The sequence below is a fragment of the Ambystoma mexicanum genome, chromosome 12 (assembly GCF_040938575.1).
Source record: "Ambystoma mexicanum isolate Mex_15411 chromosome 12, UKY_AmexF1_1, whole genome shotgun sequence".
In the NCBI taxonomy this organism is placed as follows: Eukaryota; Metazoa; Chordata; class Amphibia; order Caudata; family Ambystomatidae; genus Ambystoma; species Ambystoma mexicanum.
The window spans coordinates 474,936,021-474,955,411 of record NC_090936.1 but is presented as its reverse complement, the minus strand read 5'-3'; the positions used below and the strand labels follow the sequence as shown (position 1 = coordinate 474,955,411).

Genomic DNA, 19,391 nt, shown 5'->3' with positions numbered 1-19,391 from the left:
AGTGGCCCGTTGGCTCATAGTGTTACTTAAGGGGATCCAGGGTGGTTGTGAATAAAGGGGTATCTGGGGTCTTGACGTGCATATTAAAAAGTTATGTTGACAAGTTAGTTGGTGATTGTTTATGTTATTAAAGTATTGTTGTTTGTCCTCATGGAAAAGGAGGAGTGTGGCGCTGCCCCCTTAAGGGACGCGCACGCGGCGGCGTGACGTTGCACGCCCCCGCGTGCATTATAAATAAAGGGGGCGCTCCCGGGCACAGCAGTGCGACCGGGAAGTCTGAGATGAGCAGACGTGTCCGTGTGAGTCGGTTCGTACTTGGGGGCTTACGGGCATCGCAGATGGGGGTTCTGACACACCCCCAACAAGTACGTTGATTCCGACTTGATGGTTTATGAAAGACTTGTGCCCACGGGTGTTCCAAGACACTAGCTGCAAAGAGCTGCTAGCTTCTTTCTTACAATGTTGAGTGTAGAGCTCCATCAGTCGCACCTAGTGGTTTTGGTTCCATCCTGTCCTCTATGTTAGACCTTCCCTGGGTTTTTGAAGTCAATCTTGCAAAATGTGTTTGTGGCAGCTTTTGCAAGTTGCTCCTATTTGATTCGGGAGGAAAGCTAACTTGAGGGGGTTCCTGAGTCTCATATACTGATTTCAGGATAGATAAAGTGAAAAGCCGGGTTCTATCCTCGATAACCGGTGAAATAAAAGTAACAACTGAACAATTAGAGCTGCTATCTAAATAAGGTAGTTCTACATTTTCAATATCATTTGATGTTATTATGGCCAATTTGGGTATCTGATGTAGCAAATGAATTATCTGGGCACGATTTAAGAACAGGCTGTCTGCACTTGTATTTCTTTCCCAGAATCAGACTTGTTTTCCACCCAAATTTCCCGAATAATTAAGAGTTTGTGCCCGAAGTATAGATAAATGATTTATGTTTTAAATTTGATTTTATTTATAATATTTTTACATCGTAGCAAGCAATAAGTAAAATATGAAGTACAGCACAGATTCCATAAACATGTATACATCCATTCCATTGAGCAAATTGAACCTACAGTTTTGATTGCAGATATATTTCCAGGATGGATAGAGTCGTATCTGGGATTAGGAGCCGTTTTTAGGAAAGAATATGTACTCCAATCGGGGCCGGGCATGTGGGTGTGCCCTTGAGGAGAGTCTGCAGTGCATTGATAGAAGCCGCTATCGCAGATCTCTGCAAGGTATGGGCCATTAATATGCATTTCAGTGTTTACGCCTTTCGCGTGTGTCGCTTGAGCCGGAGTTGTATTTTCATTATGTCACTCAAGTTCTGGGAATTGGAGCCGTTTATATTTCTCCTATTTCCCAAAGTTTTAGTGAAAGCTGGATTTTGTTCTTTTTTTTTTTTTAAACCTTTATTTATTTAGCTTGACAACACAGAAGAAAAAGAAGTGGAAGCCCAACAGGGGTAGGTATTGACATTTGCAGTACATACAGAATGGTATCAACATTGTGCATTGCTTTACAAATGTGAGCAGGGGGGCACTACAACACAAGAGAAATCTGGGTGAACAAGAGTTCAGACCGTGGTGGAGGTGGGAGAATACGAAGCAGGGGATACAACATCAGAGTCTGTAGCTGTGGAGGCCATATAAGAACGAAACTTTAGCCAGATGTTCCTGGGCCTAGAATGCGGCGGCTGTTGATTAGACCAAGCCTCTTCAGTGTCAGAAGCCCAGGTGACTGCCCTAAGCCATTGCATGTGTGAGGGTGGACCAGGGGGGAGCCAGCATTGTAAGATGCAGCGGACAGCAAGTAGCATACAGAGGCCAGCCAGATTTTTGGAGTCGCGACCCAAATCTGGGAGTTCATGAAAGAGACACAAAGCTAGGGACGGAGCGACTGTGAGGTCCAGAACTGCAGTCATGGTAGCGCATACCTCCTCCCAGTCCTGCGTTAGTCTAGGACAGGCCCAGATCATGTGTATGTATGTGGCGCTGTCAGTTCCGCATCTGGGGCCTCTGGGGGAGTGGTCCTTTGACATGCAGTGCAACCGAAGTGGAGTGAGGTGATACCTGTGCAGGACTTTGAACTGGATTAATTTGAAGCGGAAGTTAAAGGACACATTATGGGTGCGCGCACACATGAGATTCCAGCGTTGGTCAGACATAACCACCCCCAAGTCCTCTGCCCATTTGTGCTTCAGTTTGTCAAAGGGGGGGGGGGATCGATCTGACTTGCAATAGGGCGTATAGTCTGGATACCTTCCCCCTAAAGAAGTTGAAGCTGCATAGCTCAGCAACTATTGGGTCGTCGGGTGGTATCATGGGGAACTCTGGGTATTTGATTTTAAGGACTCTGCGGAGGGATGAGTATTGGAGCCACGCGGAAGATTTCCGCCTAAGGATGGGTGGGAGATATGGCCACTCAATGAAATTACCACTCTCAAAGATGTCTCGGACTGCCCCGTAGCCTGTTTCGGCCCACTGTTGAATGATGAATGATGGTAAGTATGGGACCCCTTGGAGGATTTCCACAGTGGTAGATCGATGTGGAATGGATGGGGCATGCCTGATAGTTTCCAGATTTTAGAAAGGGCTGGCGAAGTGCTAACAACTGGGTCCAATGACTCTAACATGATCGGCAAAGCGTAGAGAATCAAGGAATGGACATCTCAACCACTGACTGCCATTCTCTGAAGCCTCACATGCGGAGCGGGGTCCTGCGTGTTAAACCAGTGCAAGGCTAAATGGGCCTGCACCACCATCCAGTATTTGAGAAAATCCAGGGCGCTGAAGCCACTGTTTTCCATGGGAGTAGTCAATGTCGCCAGTTTTAGTCGAACTGCCCCAGAATGACACAAAAAAGCATTTACAGTACGGGTTAATGCTTGAAAAAAGCCATCTCCCGGCCACAGGGGTAGGTTAATGAACTTATATAAGAGTTGGGGGAGGACGACAATCTTTAGGATCCCAATCCGACCCGCCAGGGTAATTGGAAGTCTCGCCCAGCCTGAAGCCTTTTCAATGAGTTTTGTGAGGTACTTCTGGTAATTCTCCTCAAGCAATGTCTAAGGGCGGCAAGTCACCTCTATGCCGAGGTAAGTAAAGTTCGACTGGGACCAAGTGAATCCCATAAGATCGGGAGGAGGACGTTTGCATTCAGTAAGTGGGAACAGGGTAGATTTGGAGCAGTTTACTTTGAGTCCAGAGACGCGCCCGAAGTGGACAACATCTTCCAGTATCGGGGCAAGGTTGCTAGAGGGAGACCGGATATAGAGCAGGGCATCATCGGCATATAGAGAGATGATGTCCGCTTGGCCTGCTGTTCGTAACCCTCTGCGAGCGTGCCACTGGCACATCCTATCAGCGAACGGTTCCATGGCTATAGCAAAGATTAAAGGAGAGAAGGGGCAGCCCTGCCTCGTACCTCTGGCAATTCGAAATAGGGAAGAACATCTGTCCTCGGTACAGACCCTGGCCACCGGATCGGAGTAGAGTAGCCTAACCCAAGAACGGAAACTAGGTCCAAATTAGGGATTTTGTTCTTTAATTGTGAAACACGTTTGGGTCTAAATACAAACAATGCTCATATCTCCCAAGTCCGCTAAGGCTTCTGCATTTTTTCCTGCGACCCTACGGTTTGAGTTCTGCATTTTTATTTTTTTCGTATTTTTGTGTTTTTTCTTTTGGAACGCTTATTTTGGCCTTGTTGAATTTTCATTTTCTCATGTTTGGGACCCGGAGGAGGAGATGTGGATGATAAGGTAGCCATGCTTTGGCTCAGAGCCTCAACCATAGAGAATGTTTTGATCATTATTGGCTTATTTGTTTTTCTAGAGCCACATGACATCTCCACATGCAAAAGACTCCTCCACGTCACTGCCAGCTTCATGGGAATTGGGTGGAGGGATACTGTTAGACAAAATAATGTCTACAACTCACGCTAACATATGTTTCATAGCTTGCTGGTCATGTACTAGAGTAGATACCATGCCAAGATGGCATCAGCCGAAGCTGGTAGAGCATTTAGGTTAGCTGAGTAAGTTAGATTTTCATGTTCAGTAACAGTGTCGCAGACACTGAAAATAAAAGATCTACTGATGTCCTCTTCTTCTGTTAGAGTGGCTGCAATTCCAACAAGGTTCCGGACTGATAGAAAGATTTGTGCAAAGGACAAAGGAGGCATCCGTGATATGTATCCGAGGGCACACAGGTGGTGTAATTTTCTGAGATTCCGTCTGCAGCCTCAGGCACAAATTTAACAGGGTGCTATTAGTATCCAGGCCCGCAGTAGTTGATGGAGAACTCTCAATAAGCGGAGCGGGTGTGATCTGGGCCTCATTAATTGCTTTTTGGCTAGTGGCTTTAGTTATTCTGGAAAAGAAGCTTGTGATTTTGGCTTAATCTCCTTGCGCTGACTCCTTTGGCATTAAAACATTTTCTGCAGCTGGTTGAATGTGGGCAGGAGGGCTAAAGGGGAGCTCTTGTAAGCGGGTAGATCTATTTGGTAAAACGCGTTCATTGACACCTCTTAAACCCACCACTCTTCAATTACGGATAAGTGTGCTGTTTAAACAAAGTCTTCTTCTCAAAGCATACAAGCGCAGCAAGGTGAGTTTGGCAGGCTTTGCCTGTAATTTCTTTGAAGCAGCCACAATCATCATGGGCCCCAGGTGTCAAAAAAGAATAAGGGTAGTACAAGTCACAAGTATAACAAAAGGGTCTGTGCTAATTGCGAGTTACCGGGAGCAAGGGCTATCAAAATATTGTAATACAGAGTTTTCACCACTCACCCGCCACACTGTACTGGCTGCACTGACTGTTATCAACTCGCTTGCAACTCTGCTCGAACATACGTACGCTCATGCGCTATTCTTCAGGTTTTAAGCACTTTGCAGACCCAGCTTGTGCCAAATTAGCCAAATTCTGATTTAACACACTTTCCAACATGAGGCTTTTTCCATACAATAGTTCTTTGGGCCTTCTTTAGATCAACTAGCACACTTGTAGACAACAAAGTGTTTGGTTTCACAATCTTAGTTTCTCCTTTCTTGTTTAACACAACCCTTTCCAATTGCCTGGTATACTCTCCTGCCAGGACTTCTGATGCACACACTTGAATGGCCTGGTTTAATGTCCTTCCAGGACTACTGTTTTCACACACTTGAATGGCCTTGTTTACTCTTCTGCCAGGACTTCTGTTTTCACACACTTGGGGCCTTCACCCACTCCCATAGGTCCATACATATAAGGTTGTATAATGTATTCCTCCGATAGGTTGTCCTCTCCCTGTTCCTTAAGTATCTGCACTTTGCACATCCACACATTAGGAAATGGTTAGTTGCAATTTAAATTCCCCCTTTTTACTCCATACTGTGTTTCTGTAAATTGGTTTTCATATATTTGGCCACCGTGCGCTTACCAATATGCCCTGTTGTCCCCTCTACTTATTGGCGGACTTGGCGGTCTTTGCTGCCATTGATTCACTCTCTCGCGGTCGGCAAATGAAGGATTCACAGCCTGCCTTCTCCTCTCGGCTGCCTTCTCTTCATTCGCCGGTCCTCCATAGTTTCTGCTGGACACGCCTGCTTTTCTCTCGGCTACGGTAAGTGAGATGCTGCTTTTCTCCGTTTGTGAATGCGTCGGAGTACCTCACCAGCTTCTGGCGTTCTCGCAGTATCTCTTTGCTTTGCAGCTTCTTTCTCCGTCTTTGAGTCGTTTGGCTTCTCCACGCCGGTTCTGGCTCTTCGGCGCCCGCTCCTCGTAGCGAGATTCAGCTCTCGCTTACCAGTCATCACAGTAGCTATCTTTTTCTCTCGGTTTGGGCTGCTTAAATTTCCCATCCACAGGTGTGTGCCGGGAAACACTAGAATGCTCATTGAACTTGTGATCTCTTGTGCTCCATTCTCTCCATTTCGTCCCAGTAGTTCGAGGATTCTGGTAAGATTGGTAAGGTTGGTTTGTAGAGTTTATAAGAGGGGTTCCTCTGTTCTTCATAGGTAAAAGAGTAGATGCATGACAATAGGCCCTGAGGGTATCTGACATGGAGAGGTTATTTTCATGGGAATATGGGGGGAGACCATGTTTCACCTGATGGAGCCATGATATCTCCCTGGGGCTGTCTCCTCCCATGTGATCCTCCCTCATATGGCCACTTCCAGGGCCAGGATCAGGTAAGGTAGTGGCTGCCATCCCCTGGCCACATGGGAGGAGGTTACCGCCGGGGGATCCGTGATGACTAAATCAGATTCATCACATCAGCCACCAACTAAAGATTAATAAGTCTAGGACCTGAAGATGTCTTCCCTAATGCAGAGGGTTGTGTTGAGGAAAAGGTAAAAGAGCACACTATTTAAAGGGATACGCTGGTGCTTCTTGCGTTTGCATGGCATATCAGATTACTGTTGGAAAACAGTGTATTAAGGTATTGCAAAGAAAAGTAAAGTGTCAAATAAACATTCTTGCTAAAATAATGACTTTCTGTATCCTTCTGCCGAGAACAGATTTAAACTTTGTCCTGTATGAGGAACATGAATATTTATGAGGCAGGAATATTTGGGCGGGGTGGTTAAATATAATATCGTGATTCCAATCAGATTTACTGGGCAGTTTGGGTTTAGATGAGTATGTGCATGTCGACATGTTGAGTTTTAATGTGTTAAATGTTAATGCAACACAAAAATAGGAGCATGGCTTAATATTGTCCATTTAGGGAAACATTGATGAATTCTTGAAGATGAGTAAAAGCTGAAAATGACAGTTTTTAAAATTTCTTTTTCAGGAGTGAGATACCGCTTTCTTGGAGTCAAAGTTCCTGTTACCTTCTCCCTTTTCTGTGTGAAATGTCATTGTTCCGGAGTGAGGAGATGTGCCTGATGCAGCTGCTTATGCAAGAGGAGGTGGCATTCTACTGCATCGCAGAGCTTGGGGAGCTGGGGCTTGTGCAGTTTATAGATGTAAGGAGAGAGGCTTGTTGTTGTTTTGGGGGTTATAATAGGGAAACGGTTGAGCTTTGGCTTGGAGATAATGAACTTGTCAAAGGTTTGGCAAAAAGCTGTGTGACCAGGGTGGTTGCATTGATATTTGCTGTCCCACTCTAAAGATCATTTTGCTGCCGCTCACCGACCATACCTTGACTTGCTCACTCGTGTCTCATGCGAAACAGTTATAAAATAAGATTGTGTTAAAAGAATCCATAGCTGGAAAGATTATGAAATAATTGTTAGGCAGTATTATATGCAGTACCCTTTGGGAACACCACACACAATTAAGACTACAAGTGACAGTACAAATTCACCTTTGGTACAAGCCTGTACAACACGGTTAAAGCGGTAGTGATAGCTGAGCAGCCAGACTTATCTCAAGAGTAAGTGAGCAGTATCAGATAGTTACACAAAGGACAGCAATTACTATGATTCAGGCAAACACTGACTCAAGGTTTTCAAGTAAAAGAATATACATTTATTTCACTCTTCAGTTGTATAACATTACACTATTATAAGCAGTTTAAAAATCACTCTCTTAATACACCACACCACTTCCTTTAAATTCCAGACAAGTTAAGCTCACAAAAAGAAGTGGGAGAAAAATGGCACTCCAGCAATTTAAAAGGGAGGGAAAAACAAAGTTAACAGAAATTGAATCACACCAACAGGTAAGTACTCGGGGCAATCGAAAAAGAGAGACTACAATGATAAAATCAGATAGAAAAGGCTTAGGGCCAAAGTCAATGGGTCAAAAGTCTTTTGCTCAAGATAATACAGTTCAGGGTAGTTCACGGTAAAGTTCGTGCCACAGATTCCGGACGAGGTTGGTTGGTAGAAAAGTTAGTTCAAAGAGAAGAGAAGGACAAGCCCTCGGTTTGGAGAAAGATTTCAAACACTTGCAGCTGAACGAAACTAACAACCGGATTTACACAGTACCTTAAAACTGAGAGGAAGCTGTAGCTGAGGTGGACGTTCCTGGTAGTTCCTTCAGGCTCACGGTTCCTGAAGCGACTGTCAGACTGACAAGAAGTAGGAAGACTGGAGGGTCCTGCACTACCCAGGGAAGAAACCAGCAGCAGAGCAAAACAACAAATAAAAGGTGTGCTCCTTAAAACCCAAGCAGGGTCCGACCTTCCTGGCTATCCGGCCCACTGTAGCTCTGTACTGCGAATTCGACCAGAAGAGGGGTCCTGGCTTGCAGTTTGGGCGAACTGGTTGGTCCCACCAGCTCAAGGGAAGAAGTTTCCTGGAGGATATTCTCTGCCGTCGGATTCTGAAGATTCGGACTTGCAGCAGGGCTTCACCGGGCGGTTCAATCATTGTAGGGGTCCTCTTCCATCAGCTCCTCGTTGGTTCTTTTGTTCCAGTGGCGACTCTGACTTTCCAGTCCCAGAGACTTGCTTTTTATGCAGTTTTCCCCCATTCATACAGCCTGGCTGTCAATCAAACAGCAGGGTGGCTGTCCTGGCAAGGACAGACACCCAGCCAATCAAACAGGAGTGTGACTTGGGTTACCAAGGGAACCCATGGCAGGGGTCCTAAGACCCCTCCCTCACATCCTGCCTACCCAGACTTTCAGGCGCCTTAAGGAGGGCTTCTGTGCAGAAGCCCCCGAAAAAAACAGAGAACAAAGAGACCAAACCTGGTTTGGCGCGCAGAGTAAAACACAAGAAAGACATTTACAAAAAGAAATGGCGAATAAACCCAGCCAGAACCGTAATAAAATATATATGGTCAAGCGGGTTTATGTTGGAGGCTAATATAATAGCCTAAAACAATACCACGTTTATATAAGATAACCGCGGTACGAAATATAGAGTAGTTACCACTGCCACCAGCCAAGTCTTAGTGTAAAGGGAGCAAAACAATGCTCCAAGAGACACAGACAAAAAGGGATAAGAATTAACCTTTTCCAATACTCCATGTAAGATGGGGTGTATTGGGTCTGTGGTTTAAAGTGACAAAAATAAAGTTAATGGCAACATTACCTTTTCTGGGGGACAGTAGTAAGCCCCAGAAAATGGAGTCGGGGGGGGGGAGGGGAGGGAGTCTCAAAGACAACCCGGTGTCACTGCACTGAACGTGCTGTGTAACACATGAGAAATATGAGGCCATGGAGTAGGTGAGGCTCCAGTGCTCAAGATCACACAAAAAGTGGAAACACACACAGCAAAACACATGTAAGAGTGGGAAAAAGGTTCACACTCTTACCAGGTGAAAACAAATAAACCCTAGAAATCCAGCAAAGCTGCTGAGGGACTCATTAGGTAAGGGAAATCAGCCATTTATGAGAATCCTCCCTAACAATAATGACCACATTAGGTAGAATTAAAACAGGCTCATCAGGCAACACCTCGTTCTGACAAAAACCCATACTCCCTCCAACACACACCCCAGACCTGCAGCACAAACACGCAAAACACAGAAATGCAGAAATCTCACTTAGATACAGGAAAGGTATGAGCAACATCATGGCAAGATTCCTTCAAAACGAGAGAAGGAAGTGCAAAGCCAGCCGGTGTGCAAGCTTCCTCTACACATAAAACGAGTAAAGCATAAGCAGCAGCAATATTTCCTTAAATGCTCATGGAAGGTGGAGTAAGGGTATTAGTTGTGCAACCATTCCTAACACGAAGACAAGATACAGAACAAGCACCATCGTGCAACCTCTCAAAGAACAGTTCACTGGCATGGGGACCATCAGTGCAAGCTTTCCTCACGAAGAACAGGTACAGCATTTGGCGCAGCAGTTGAAAATTCCTTGTTCTATTGCGCATTGAAAAGATACAAAGTCACCACCCGCACTGCCAAATTTGTTGAACGCACACAACGGGTACAATAGCATGCCACATTTTATAACGCTTCCCTCAAACCAAATGGATTAGCTTGAACAGAGAAAAGTGCAAGATTCCCTTAAACGCTTAAAAAAGGCACAAGATGAGCAAAAGCCCTCTAAGCTTCCCACACTCTGAACAGGTGGAACGCACCACTGCACGTTTCTGTCACACATCCTCACTACAGCATGGGCCTCAGCAGTGCAAAGATCTCTCACAAGGAACATGTACAGCATGGGCTTCAGCAGTGCAGCCTTCCTTCACATGGAACATGCCCAGTATGGCTTCAATGGTACAAGCTTTCTTCTCAAGTAAGATGTGTGTTTATTGAAGAATCAGGATATCAGTTCACCCAGAATAGATGTATAAAGTAGACTGTAACAGAGGTAGGCAGTCTTTGGGTAGGGTGTCCTTACAATATTCTTTGTTGTAGATAATACGTTATACCAGGAGATGAAGGAGCAATGTAGGAACAGATACTAGGGACAGGAATACAAAACAAATATACTCCTACGTTCGTCCCCTTTTCTCCATACTTGTGGGACATTCTGTCCCTCGGGACGGGACCGGAGCACTTTTGTAAAAAGCATCAAAAAATTGAAAATGTTTATCCTTCTATTTTTACGTGGGGTACCGCACGTGGCCGTAACCCCGCCCTCCTGAGCTCCACCCTTCAGTCCTTTTCTCTGCGCGGTCGGGGCTAGACGAACTAGTGTCACTGGGAATTCTATTTTTATTCCCTTTGTCCTTCCTTTCTGCTCCGGTTCCTCGGGCATCTAGTCCTCCGTCTATGCCGGAGTGTCTGGGATTCATGCCCTGTTCTTCATGCGAACATCACTTCGCTAGGGCGATCCCCACTCTCTTTGCTTAGAGCGCCTAGGCCCGGAACATCGTTGGGATTCGTGCTTCTACTGCGACTCCCTCTTCGTCCGGGCACTCCAGTGTCGTCTTCTTCGGTGGGAGGAGGTGTTTCAGCGCGTTCCTCCACATCATCTCCAGCTTTTCATCGACGAAAAGAAGATATGCCTGGTAAGTACTTTACTATTTAGGGCGACCCGGCCAGTGTCTTCTTTCCCGGGGTCTTCCAGGTCTGGGAGGGGCTTGTGTAGCTCTGTCACCAGGGATTCCCCTGAGGTGCCCCAGGGGCCTAATAGGTGTACCGGAGTGTTCTCTGTGGGTTCCTGCAACAAACCTGCCAGTACCGGACATCGTTCCAAGGTTCACCATTTGGGTGCTAAGGTTAAGCCCAGCTCGTCTGTGGCTTTTGATACCAGGGTTCACCCTGATATCTCCATTTCTGGAGCTTTTTATACTCACACCGGGGTATGCCCTGAGGTCTCAGTTTCTGGAGCTTTTCATACCGAGTCTTGGCTCAAGGCCCCTTTTGAGGGTGCTTTACGTACCGGGTTAAAACCTGAGGTTCCTCTTGTTGAGGCTAAAGTCAATACCAACAGATCCGAGAGACCCTCTTCGAAGATTTTGTCGGTGAGGTATATCCCTCAACCGTCCCACTCTCAGGGTCGTGGTGGTACCGGTTCTGTCGAGGGGGCAAAGAGGGAGGTCACAGACCATTTCCCCTCCACTACCAGCTCTGCTGAGATTCCTCCGTTAGAGGCTAATTTTGTGGCTGGTTCTAAGATGTCCAGTAAACATCCAAGACCACCCAGTACCGGCTCTGCGAGGATCCTTGTGTCAAGGCTAAGGTGCTGTTTAAGTCCCCTGACTACCCTGAGGAGACAATTGCCTCATCTCCACATGTGACGCAGTTCTCAGGTGTCGACAAAATCATGGGCCAACCTCCATGTTCCACGGTGGCCATTTTGGATACCTCACTTACACCGACGTTCACGCCGTCTGGTGCTGGGAGCATTCCTTTTGGGGCTGAGCAGCGTTTTCCACGCCATGTGGACGACCGAAATCCGTTCCGTCAGTTGTTTGACGGGCACACTCGGACACCGCTGCCTCATACTGTCTCGCTACCTCCTGCTTCCGCTCCACTGATCTACGTGGACCCGGCCGGTGGTGGATCTTCCTGGCAACCATCCTCCTTGCGTTCTTGGGGGTATGCCCCTCACGAGCGGCCTCTGCCTGTACCAACGCCAAAGCCTTTGGCTGAGGATGACTTGCTCATGCACTCCGACCCTATGAAGGCGTATTTCAAACGTCTGTTCAGGGAAGTGTACACTGAGCCTCCGGTCCCACCTTCACCTCCGACAGTTCCGATACAGGTTCTGGTGGTGCCACTTCCTCCACTGCTTCCTCCTGGACCTCCTCCATCTCTTTCTCCCCTGCCCCCCCTTGTCTCCTATAAAGAAGACACTGGCGGACCATGATAACACTTTAAAACCTGAGGCGGTATGCGGGGTGGACCAGTCTTCTTTCCCGCCTCGCTGGATTGAGCTTCAAGCGGATCAGGACAGCAATGAGCAGTCCCGCTCGGTGAGAGCTTTCCATGACCGGGTCCTGGATATGATGGCCCTCCTTGACATTCCAGTACCTGAGGTCCCCACTCCTCAGGAGAGGGTGCTTTCGGGAGCCTTTACCCTGTCACCTCAAGTGCGCACCGGCCTGTTCTTCCAGAAGAACGTCTTGGCTGAGGCCCGCAAAGTCTGGGAAAAAGCTCACACTGGGCTACATATCAACAAGAGAATTGGCGCTCGATACAGGCTTTACACGTCTGAGGAGATAGCCTTATCAGCTTGTCCACTCCCGTCCTCAACAGTGGTGGCCGCGGCCACCCTCCAGTCCAAGCCGGCCTCTGCATCTTCAACAGCAGCGGCCCAAATCCTATCCAAGGAGGATAAACTTCTGGACTCCTTGGGCAAATAGGTCTTTGCCAATTCGGCTCTCCAACTTCGTCAAGCGAACACCGAGCTTATCCTGGCAGCAGCCAATCAGCAAAAAACAATGGGGATGCCTGATATCAAAACTGGTCTTTCAGGCTTTAAACAGTGAGACAATATATATAGAACCAGTCGTAGAGAGGGGTGACCTCTTATCCTAATGTACAGTCTTTTTACAAATATCGACTAGACATTCAATTAATTCAATCAATAAAATCAATTTTATTGTGTCATACACATTTAGTAAAATAAACACAATCTCAAAAAAATAAATTTCTTCCAAACAAAGTATTTTTAAACAATTTTCAAAAAACACAATTCTAAAAGAAAACCTAGACTCACCTAACACATTCTACTACCACTCATTCATACTCATTCTCCAGTCCATTCATACTATCCATCTTTTTTTATCTAACACTCTTTGGTTAAATGTGACAGTTTATCTGTTGTAACTTTTGGGTTCAGGTCTGTTGCTCAATCAACCTATCTGTGTAGATTTTAATCTCACAGATTCCAAATGTCTACACGTGTTTCGGTTGTTCCCTCGACCCCAATTAGGGTCCTCTTCATATAGCAACCTTCATCTGGATGAACCAACAGCAGACCTTCTGTATGCTGTCTTTTAAGGTAGGGTGAGCCCAGGTCCCTGCACTTGTAAATCGGCTCAGGTGACTCAGATATTGGCCTCAGTCCATATTGCTGTATGGGTCTGTTATTTCCCACAGAAATCGCACAACCTTCTGGAAAGTGCGTGCTATTTATATAGCCACTTTTCTCCAGAGTCTTTAAACTTCCCTGGTTCTTTCACTACGGCCCCTCACAACTGATTCAGTGACCACTCCAGCGCAGAACACAAAGAGCATTTGCTAATTGGACCGCTTGGATGCCAGACTTCATCAGGTTTCAAATAGCAGTTGCTATTCCTCTCCTCATGGGATGGTGTGAATTCAAGGTCAGCATTTCTTTTCAAACTGTAGACCAAGATGAAGGAAGACAGCAAATAAGTCTTCTGGGAAACGCACATCAGTGTCTATTGCGGGGTCCAGGGCCCGCTGTCCACCTCTGACTCCTTCACTCGTGCGGACGACCCCTTTACCAGCAGCCGCTGGGATTGGAATCTGCGCTGGGGCTCTGTCTGCTACCCAGGTAAAGGGGTCGTCCGCACGAGTGAGGGAGCCAAAGGTGGACAGCCTAACTGTCACATCTAACCAAAGTGGGTTAGATAAAAAAAGATGGATAGTATGAATGGACTGGAGAATGAGTCTGAATGAGTGGTAGTAGAATGTGTTAGGTGAGTCTAGGTTTTCTTTACGAATTAATTGTGTTTTTTGAAAATTGTTTAAAAATACTTTGTTTGGAAGAAATTTATATTTTTTTGAGATTGTGTTTATTTTACTAAATGTGTATGACACAATAAAATTGATTTTATTGATTGAATTAATTGAATGTCTAGTCGATATTTGTAAAAAGACTGTACATTAGGATAAGAGGTCACCCCTTTCTACGACTGGTTCTATATATATTGTTTCAGCAGCCAATCAGAGGCTGTGGAAAGAGTTAGCCAATTTCCAGGAGTACATTCCTGCTGAAAGGCTAGATGACTTTAAAGCCGGTCTGTCAGACACCAGAGTGTTGGCACAGGATATACTGGAAGCTGCGGCACACCACGTAGATACCTCAGGTCGAGGTCTTATGGTAGGGGTGGACACCTCCCACCATACGTGGCTCCATGCGACAAAGTTTTCAAAGGAAATGCAAGACAAAGTTCTGGACCTGCCTTTTGATGGCAAGTAATTGTTTCATTCTTCTACTGACACAGATGTCAGGATCCCAGATGCGGTTTTTCTCTGGGTTCAGGGGGTTTCAGGATCGTAGTGCGCGCCGAACTGAAGCGCCGGTTGGCGGTACCTACCGAAAACAACAACGGCAAGGTGGCCGGTTTTTCTCTCGCCCATCAGCCTCTTTTCCAGGGACAGGTAGTCTCCCTGCCGACAAATCAGCAAAATTATATTTTTTGTCGGTCGCACGAGACTCCGGTGGGAGGACGAATCTCATCTCATGTGGGAGGCGTGGCAGACCATCACCGAAGACCGGTGGGTTTTGTCCATTGCTCGGGCAGGCTTTCGCTTGCCCCTCCCCCATACCCCACCCTTCAACCCTCCCTTCCAACAGATCGGGACACCCTCCCTCAGAGCGAGGTACAGAAACTTCTAGACCTCAGGGCGGTGAAACCTGTTCCCCTTGGGGAGCAAGGGGGGGGGCTTCTACTCTCATCTGTTCACGGTGCCCAAACCCAACCAGGCTAGCCTGCGCACTATCCTAGATCTTTCTCAGTTCAATCTTGCTCTTCCCCAAGAGATATTCAAGATGATCACGCCTTGCCAAATAAAGGCCTCTCTTCGGAAGGGCCACTGGCTCAGTGTAGTGGACCTTCAGGACGCTTACATGCACATCCTGATATGGAGGCTGCATCGGAAATATCTGTGGTTCTCTCTGGGAGGAGAACATTTTCAGTTCTGTGTACTCCCTTTTGGTCTCAGCTGGGCGTTGCGTGTCTTTACTAAGATTGTCGAACGGAAAATCATATCGTGCCTCCTATACTGTATGAATATATGTATATTGGCCTACGCCAAGCTGCTTATAAGCCACTTGCGAGGAAATCCGCGTTGCAAGGTCTTGACCTTAGATCAGTGCAAGCCGCCATTTTAGGTCATTCTGCCATTTTAGGTTCTCCTCTTTAAAGTCACCCTGTGTTCTAAGATGGTGGACAATGTCATTCTGAATGTAACATGGCCGTCTTGACCTCTGTGTATAAACTAATGTATAACTTGCCTGCAGGCCACATGTTAGGGTCATGAACTGAGACCTTGTCCTTCGCTGACCTGTATGCAGAGGATTACTTGCGCCAACAAAGCTAATCCACGAGCATATGTTGTTAGGCAGAAACCTGTGCAGTTCCCTCTGGGACCACTGCAAAAGATTTAGGACTACAGGTGTTTGGCAGTAAACCCACTTGGTAGCAGTCTATACCACACAGATTCACTTGGTAGCTGTGGCTGAGCAGTCAGACTTCCCTCAAGAAGAGTTAGGCAGTATACAGAGTATTCACAATAGGTCAAGGAACACAATAGAACAAGTAAACACTGACCAGGGCTTGGTGTAAAAGAGATATAATCATTTATTTAAAAACCACATCTAGAAAACACACAGGCACTAATAGTAAGCAATTCAAAAACACGGTCACTAAAAGATATACACTCCCTTAAAAGAATATTAGACAAGTCTTAAATAAAGCCCCACTTATTTTCAGACAGCGTTGAGCGCCTAACGTAGATGGCACTCTAATAGTTCGTTTTTAAAAGGGAGAGAAAAGCAGAGAACAAATTGAAACAGATCCCAACACTTTTTACAAGAACATAACAAGAGAGGAAGGCAAAGTAAAACCGTGAATTCAGAGTCAGTAGGCCGGATCCGCTTTAAGAGGATCGAAACGAAATGTGTCCAAGGTCACACGTTTGCAGTGCACAAAAGTCTTGTAAAGGTTCAAAAAGGAGTTGGACCAAAGAAAGGGACCAGTTAGAGGGTCAAGGTGGCCAGCCCAGTCCAGAAGGTTAAGGAGTTATTATTACCTTGTAGCAATCTTTAGAAAGGGAGGCCTGGCGGACACGGTACCTTAAAGTGGTGAGAAGACTCCAGCGGGGGCAGTTGTTCCTGGCAGCGGATGCAAGTCGGTGCTTCGTCCGGGGGAAGAGAGGGTCTCGTCGTGGAGGAAGACAGGAGTCCGTTGCACTGCCAGGTAAGAAACCAGCCGCAGAGTTTCTCAGGTACAAGGAGCAGTCCGTTGATTCGCGGTGCAGTGGTGAGTGGCTATCCGGCCGCCGGGGTGCTTGGCACGGGCAGTTCGACCACAAACCGGTCTGAGGTGCGAAGAAAGAAGGTAAAACTGGTTGTGCCCACCAGTCAGGGGAAGAAGCCTCTCCAGCCGGGAGATCTTCTCTGTCGTCGGGAAGTGGTGAGTTGGTTCCGCAGGGCTCCACCGGTGGTGTCGTCGTGGTAGGTCGGCTCAGCTTCTCCCTCATCGGATTCTCAGGTCCTGTGGCGACTTCTGAAGTTCCAGTCCCCAAAGCCCTGCTTTTATGCAGCATACCCCCATTCACTCAGCCTAGCTGTCAATCAAACATGCTAAGTGGTGAGCCGGCCGGCTCACCACTTGGGCCAATCACACAAGAGTGCGACTTGAGTTACCAAGGTAACTCAGTCCAGGGTGCCTAAACCCCCTCCCACACCCTCTGTGGTACCCAGACAGAGTGGCACCACTTTTGGAGGCTTCTGTGGAGAAGCCCGCCAAAAAGTGGAACAAAAGGCTCGACTTGGGTTGGAGTCACAGAAGAGAACACAGACGCCATTTTAGAATCGAGTCCTGGCAAAAAATACCAACCGGCGAATTAATATTAATTAAATAAACCGGCGGTATGTTCGAGGCTATGAGAATTAAATAATTCAAGTTGGTAGCCTCGAACAATGGGAAAATCCCATGGGAAAATATTTGCGGTTGAATATAAAAAGTAGTTTCCACTGCCACCAGCCAAAACTCTATCAGCGGGGACGGATACGTGCCCCCTCGACTAACAGACCCCGGGGCAATCGAATTGCCCCGACCAGTACGTCCACAATATCATGGTTTGTACTGGTTTCTGTTAATAATTTGGGACTAGTAAAGCCAATGGTGACTTTACATGCCCAGGGAGACAGTAGTCAGTCCCAGGGTATGGAGTCTATGGTGGGGGGTCACTATGACACCCCTGTGTTACTGCACGGAGGGTGCTGTGTAATACACATAATAAAAACACATGAGACCCTATGGAGTAAAGGACCCCATAGCCCATAAAACACATTAACAGTCAAAGAAACACCATAAATCATGTCCAAGAGTGGGAGAAAAAGAGTCTTACTCTTGGCAGGAGAAAAAAACAAACTCCAGAAATCCAGCAAAGCTGCTGGGGGACTCAGTAGGTTAGGAAATTCAGCCTAAAGAGAGAATTCTCCCTAACATATGTTAAACACAATGTATTCAAATACCGAAATGTGAACACTTGTTTGACTGCATTGTATAAATCTGTTTGAGAAGGCTCTACGAGAAATCCTAAGACAAACTGTTGCTATTGTAATCTGTTAGTGAATATATTAAAGGTAAACCCTAAATGTATAGATGTGTAAACTCGGCACGAACCTTAGATCCGTAATGTATTAACTTGGAAGTGTTTTGAACATCATGATTTCGAGGGTATAAAAAGTGTGACTATTCTAATGTACATTCCCACTCACTGAGCACACCGAACCGAGCTGGAGTTCGCTGTGTTGTACTGAGGGCTGATAGCTATCTGTTGCTTTGTCCTTTGAAACTGTTCAGTATAAAATAAAGATCTTTGTATGTTCCTTTGTAACCCGCGTTTGGTGCATTTCCTTTTGGGGTACTCAGCCTCGATATCTTCTTTTTGTTTTCACAGTTGGCGCCCGAATAGGGACCCTCAAGATTGATGCCGGATCCTCGAAGGTTGACACCAGCTATCGGACCGGGATCGGACAGTGTAACAAAATAAAGGGGGTCCCTTTCCGAAAGAGACGCGACACCTCAGCAGCGCTGCACGACTCAATCCCTGGACGATGAGCGTGTGGTCCGAGACGGCATCTTGACGAGGGTCCACTTATCAAGGCGGGCAGATTTGCCGAAATCACCAAACACGAGGTAAGATTAGTTAGAAAAGAATCTTTGAAATCCGATCGGACCTCCTTAGGTTTGATCAGGTGAGTCGTGACCCGATTCTTAAGTATCCTGATAATTTGTTTTGGCGCATTGTATCTGCAAATACAATGATTGACCAGGTAACACCAATATTTTGATATGCCTGGGAAATTGTCTACCTGCTTCAGGGCATTATTCCACAGTGATAGGCAATCTTTGGAATTTAGCCGTCCGGCACCACAGGAGGGGTCGCCGGCTTGTACTATGTACTGTAAACATGGCATTGATAGTATAGTGTTTAATGATATTTGGCACAGACAAACCAGACATGCTTCCGAACTTCAGTGGCCGATCAATGGTAGTTTTGAAATCCCTCGTATTGAGTATTTAGAATCAATTTTATTAAAGAAAAAGGCTAGACCTGCAGCATTCAATGTTTTACAGAATTGGAAAAAAAGAAGCTTTGTCACAGCTTAAGAGTAGAGAAAAACATGCGCACCGTCATAAAACGAACGCCGAAAAGGCGTTGTTATATGACCAGGATAAACAGTCTGAGTCAGCTAGGAATATGGATAGGGCTTTCTCACTTGGCATTCAGAAAATCTATCCTTCTAAAGACTTTCATGTTCTCACGAGTTTATTGATACATTGTTAAATGAACGAAGGCCTGGTGCCACTGCGCCACCTCTGTATGTTCCTCTTCCTGCTGCTTTGCCTCTTCCTGCTGTTATTCCTGCTCTTCCTGCTGTTGTGCCTGTTGTCCCTGCTCCTCCTGTTGTTCCTCTTCCTCCAGTCGTTATTCCTCCACCTGCTCCTCCGCCTCTTCCTATTGCACCAGTAATAGTACCTCTGCTGAACTTGCCCGCTTGTAGTCGATCAGGGAGCGGGATCAAGGGTTGTCACTCGCAATACTGTACCTCCAGAGAAGAAACGTGACTTGATCGCATGGGCTAAACATTGTATGGAGAGAGATGATCGAGCTAATGTTTTTGCCACACTT

General features: G+C 46.4%; 1 protein-coding gene across 1 annotated transcript in view; it reads left to right on the top strand.

The window, feature by feature from the left end:
- LOC138513680 (V-type proton ATPase 116 kDa subunit a 4-like) overlaps positions 1-19,391 on the top strand; it is a 4,716,919-nt gene that overhangs the window by 155,559 nt on the left and 4,541,969 nt on the right. Inside the window, exon 2 of the mRNA XM_069628745.1 lies at positions 6,767-6,941. Within this exon, the coding sequence (XP_069484846.1) occupies positions 6,828-6,941 (114 nt within the window). The 5' untranslated portion in view covers positions 6,767-6,827. The remainder of the gene's footprint in view (positions 1-6,766; positions 6,942-19,391) is intronic.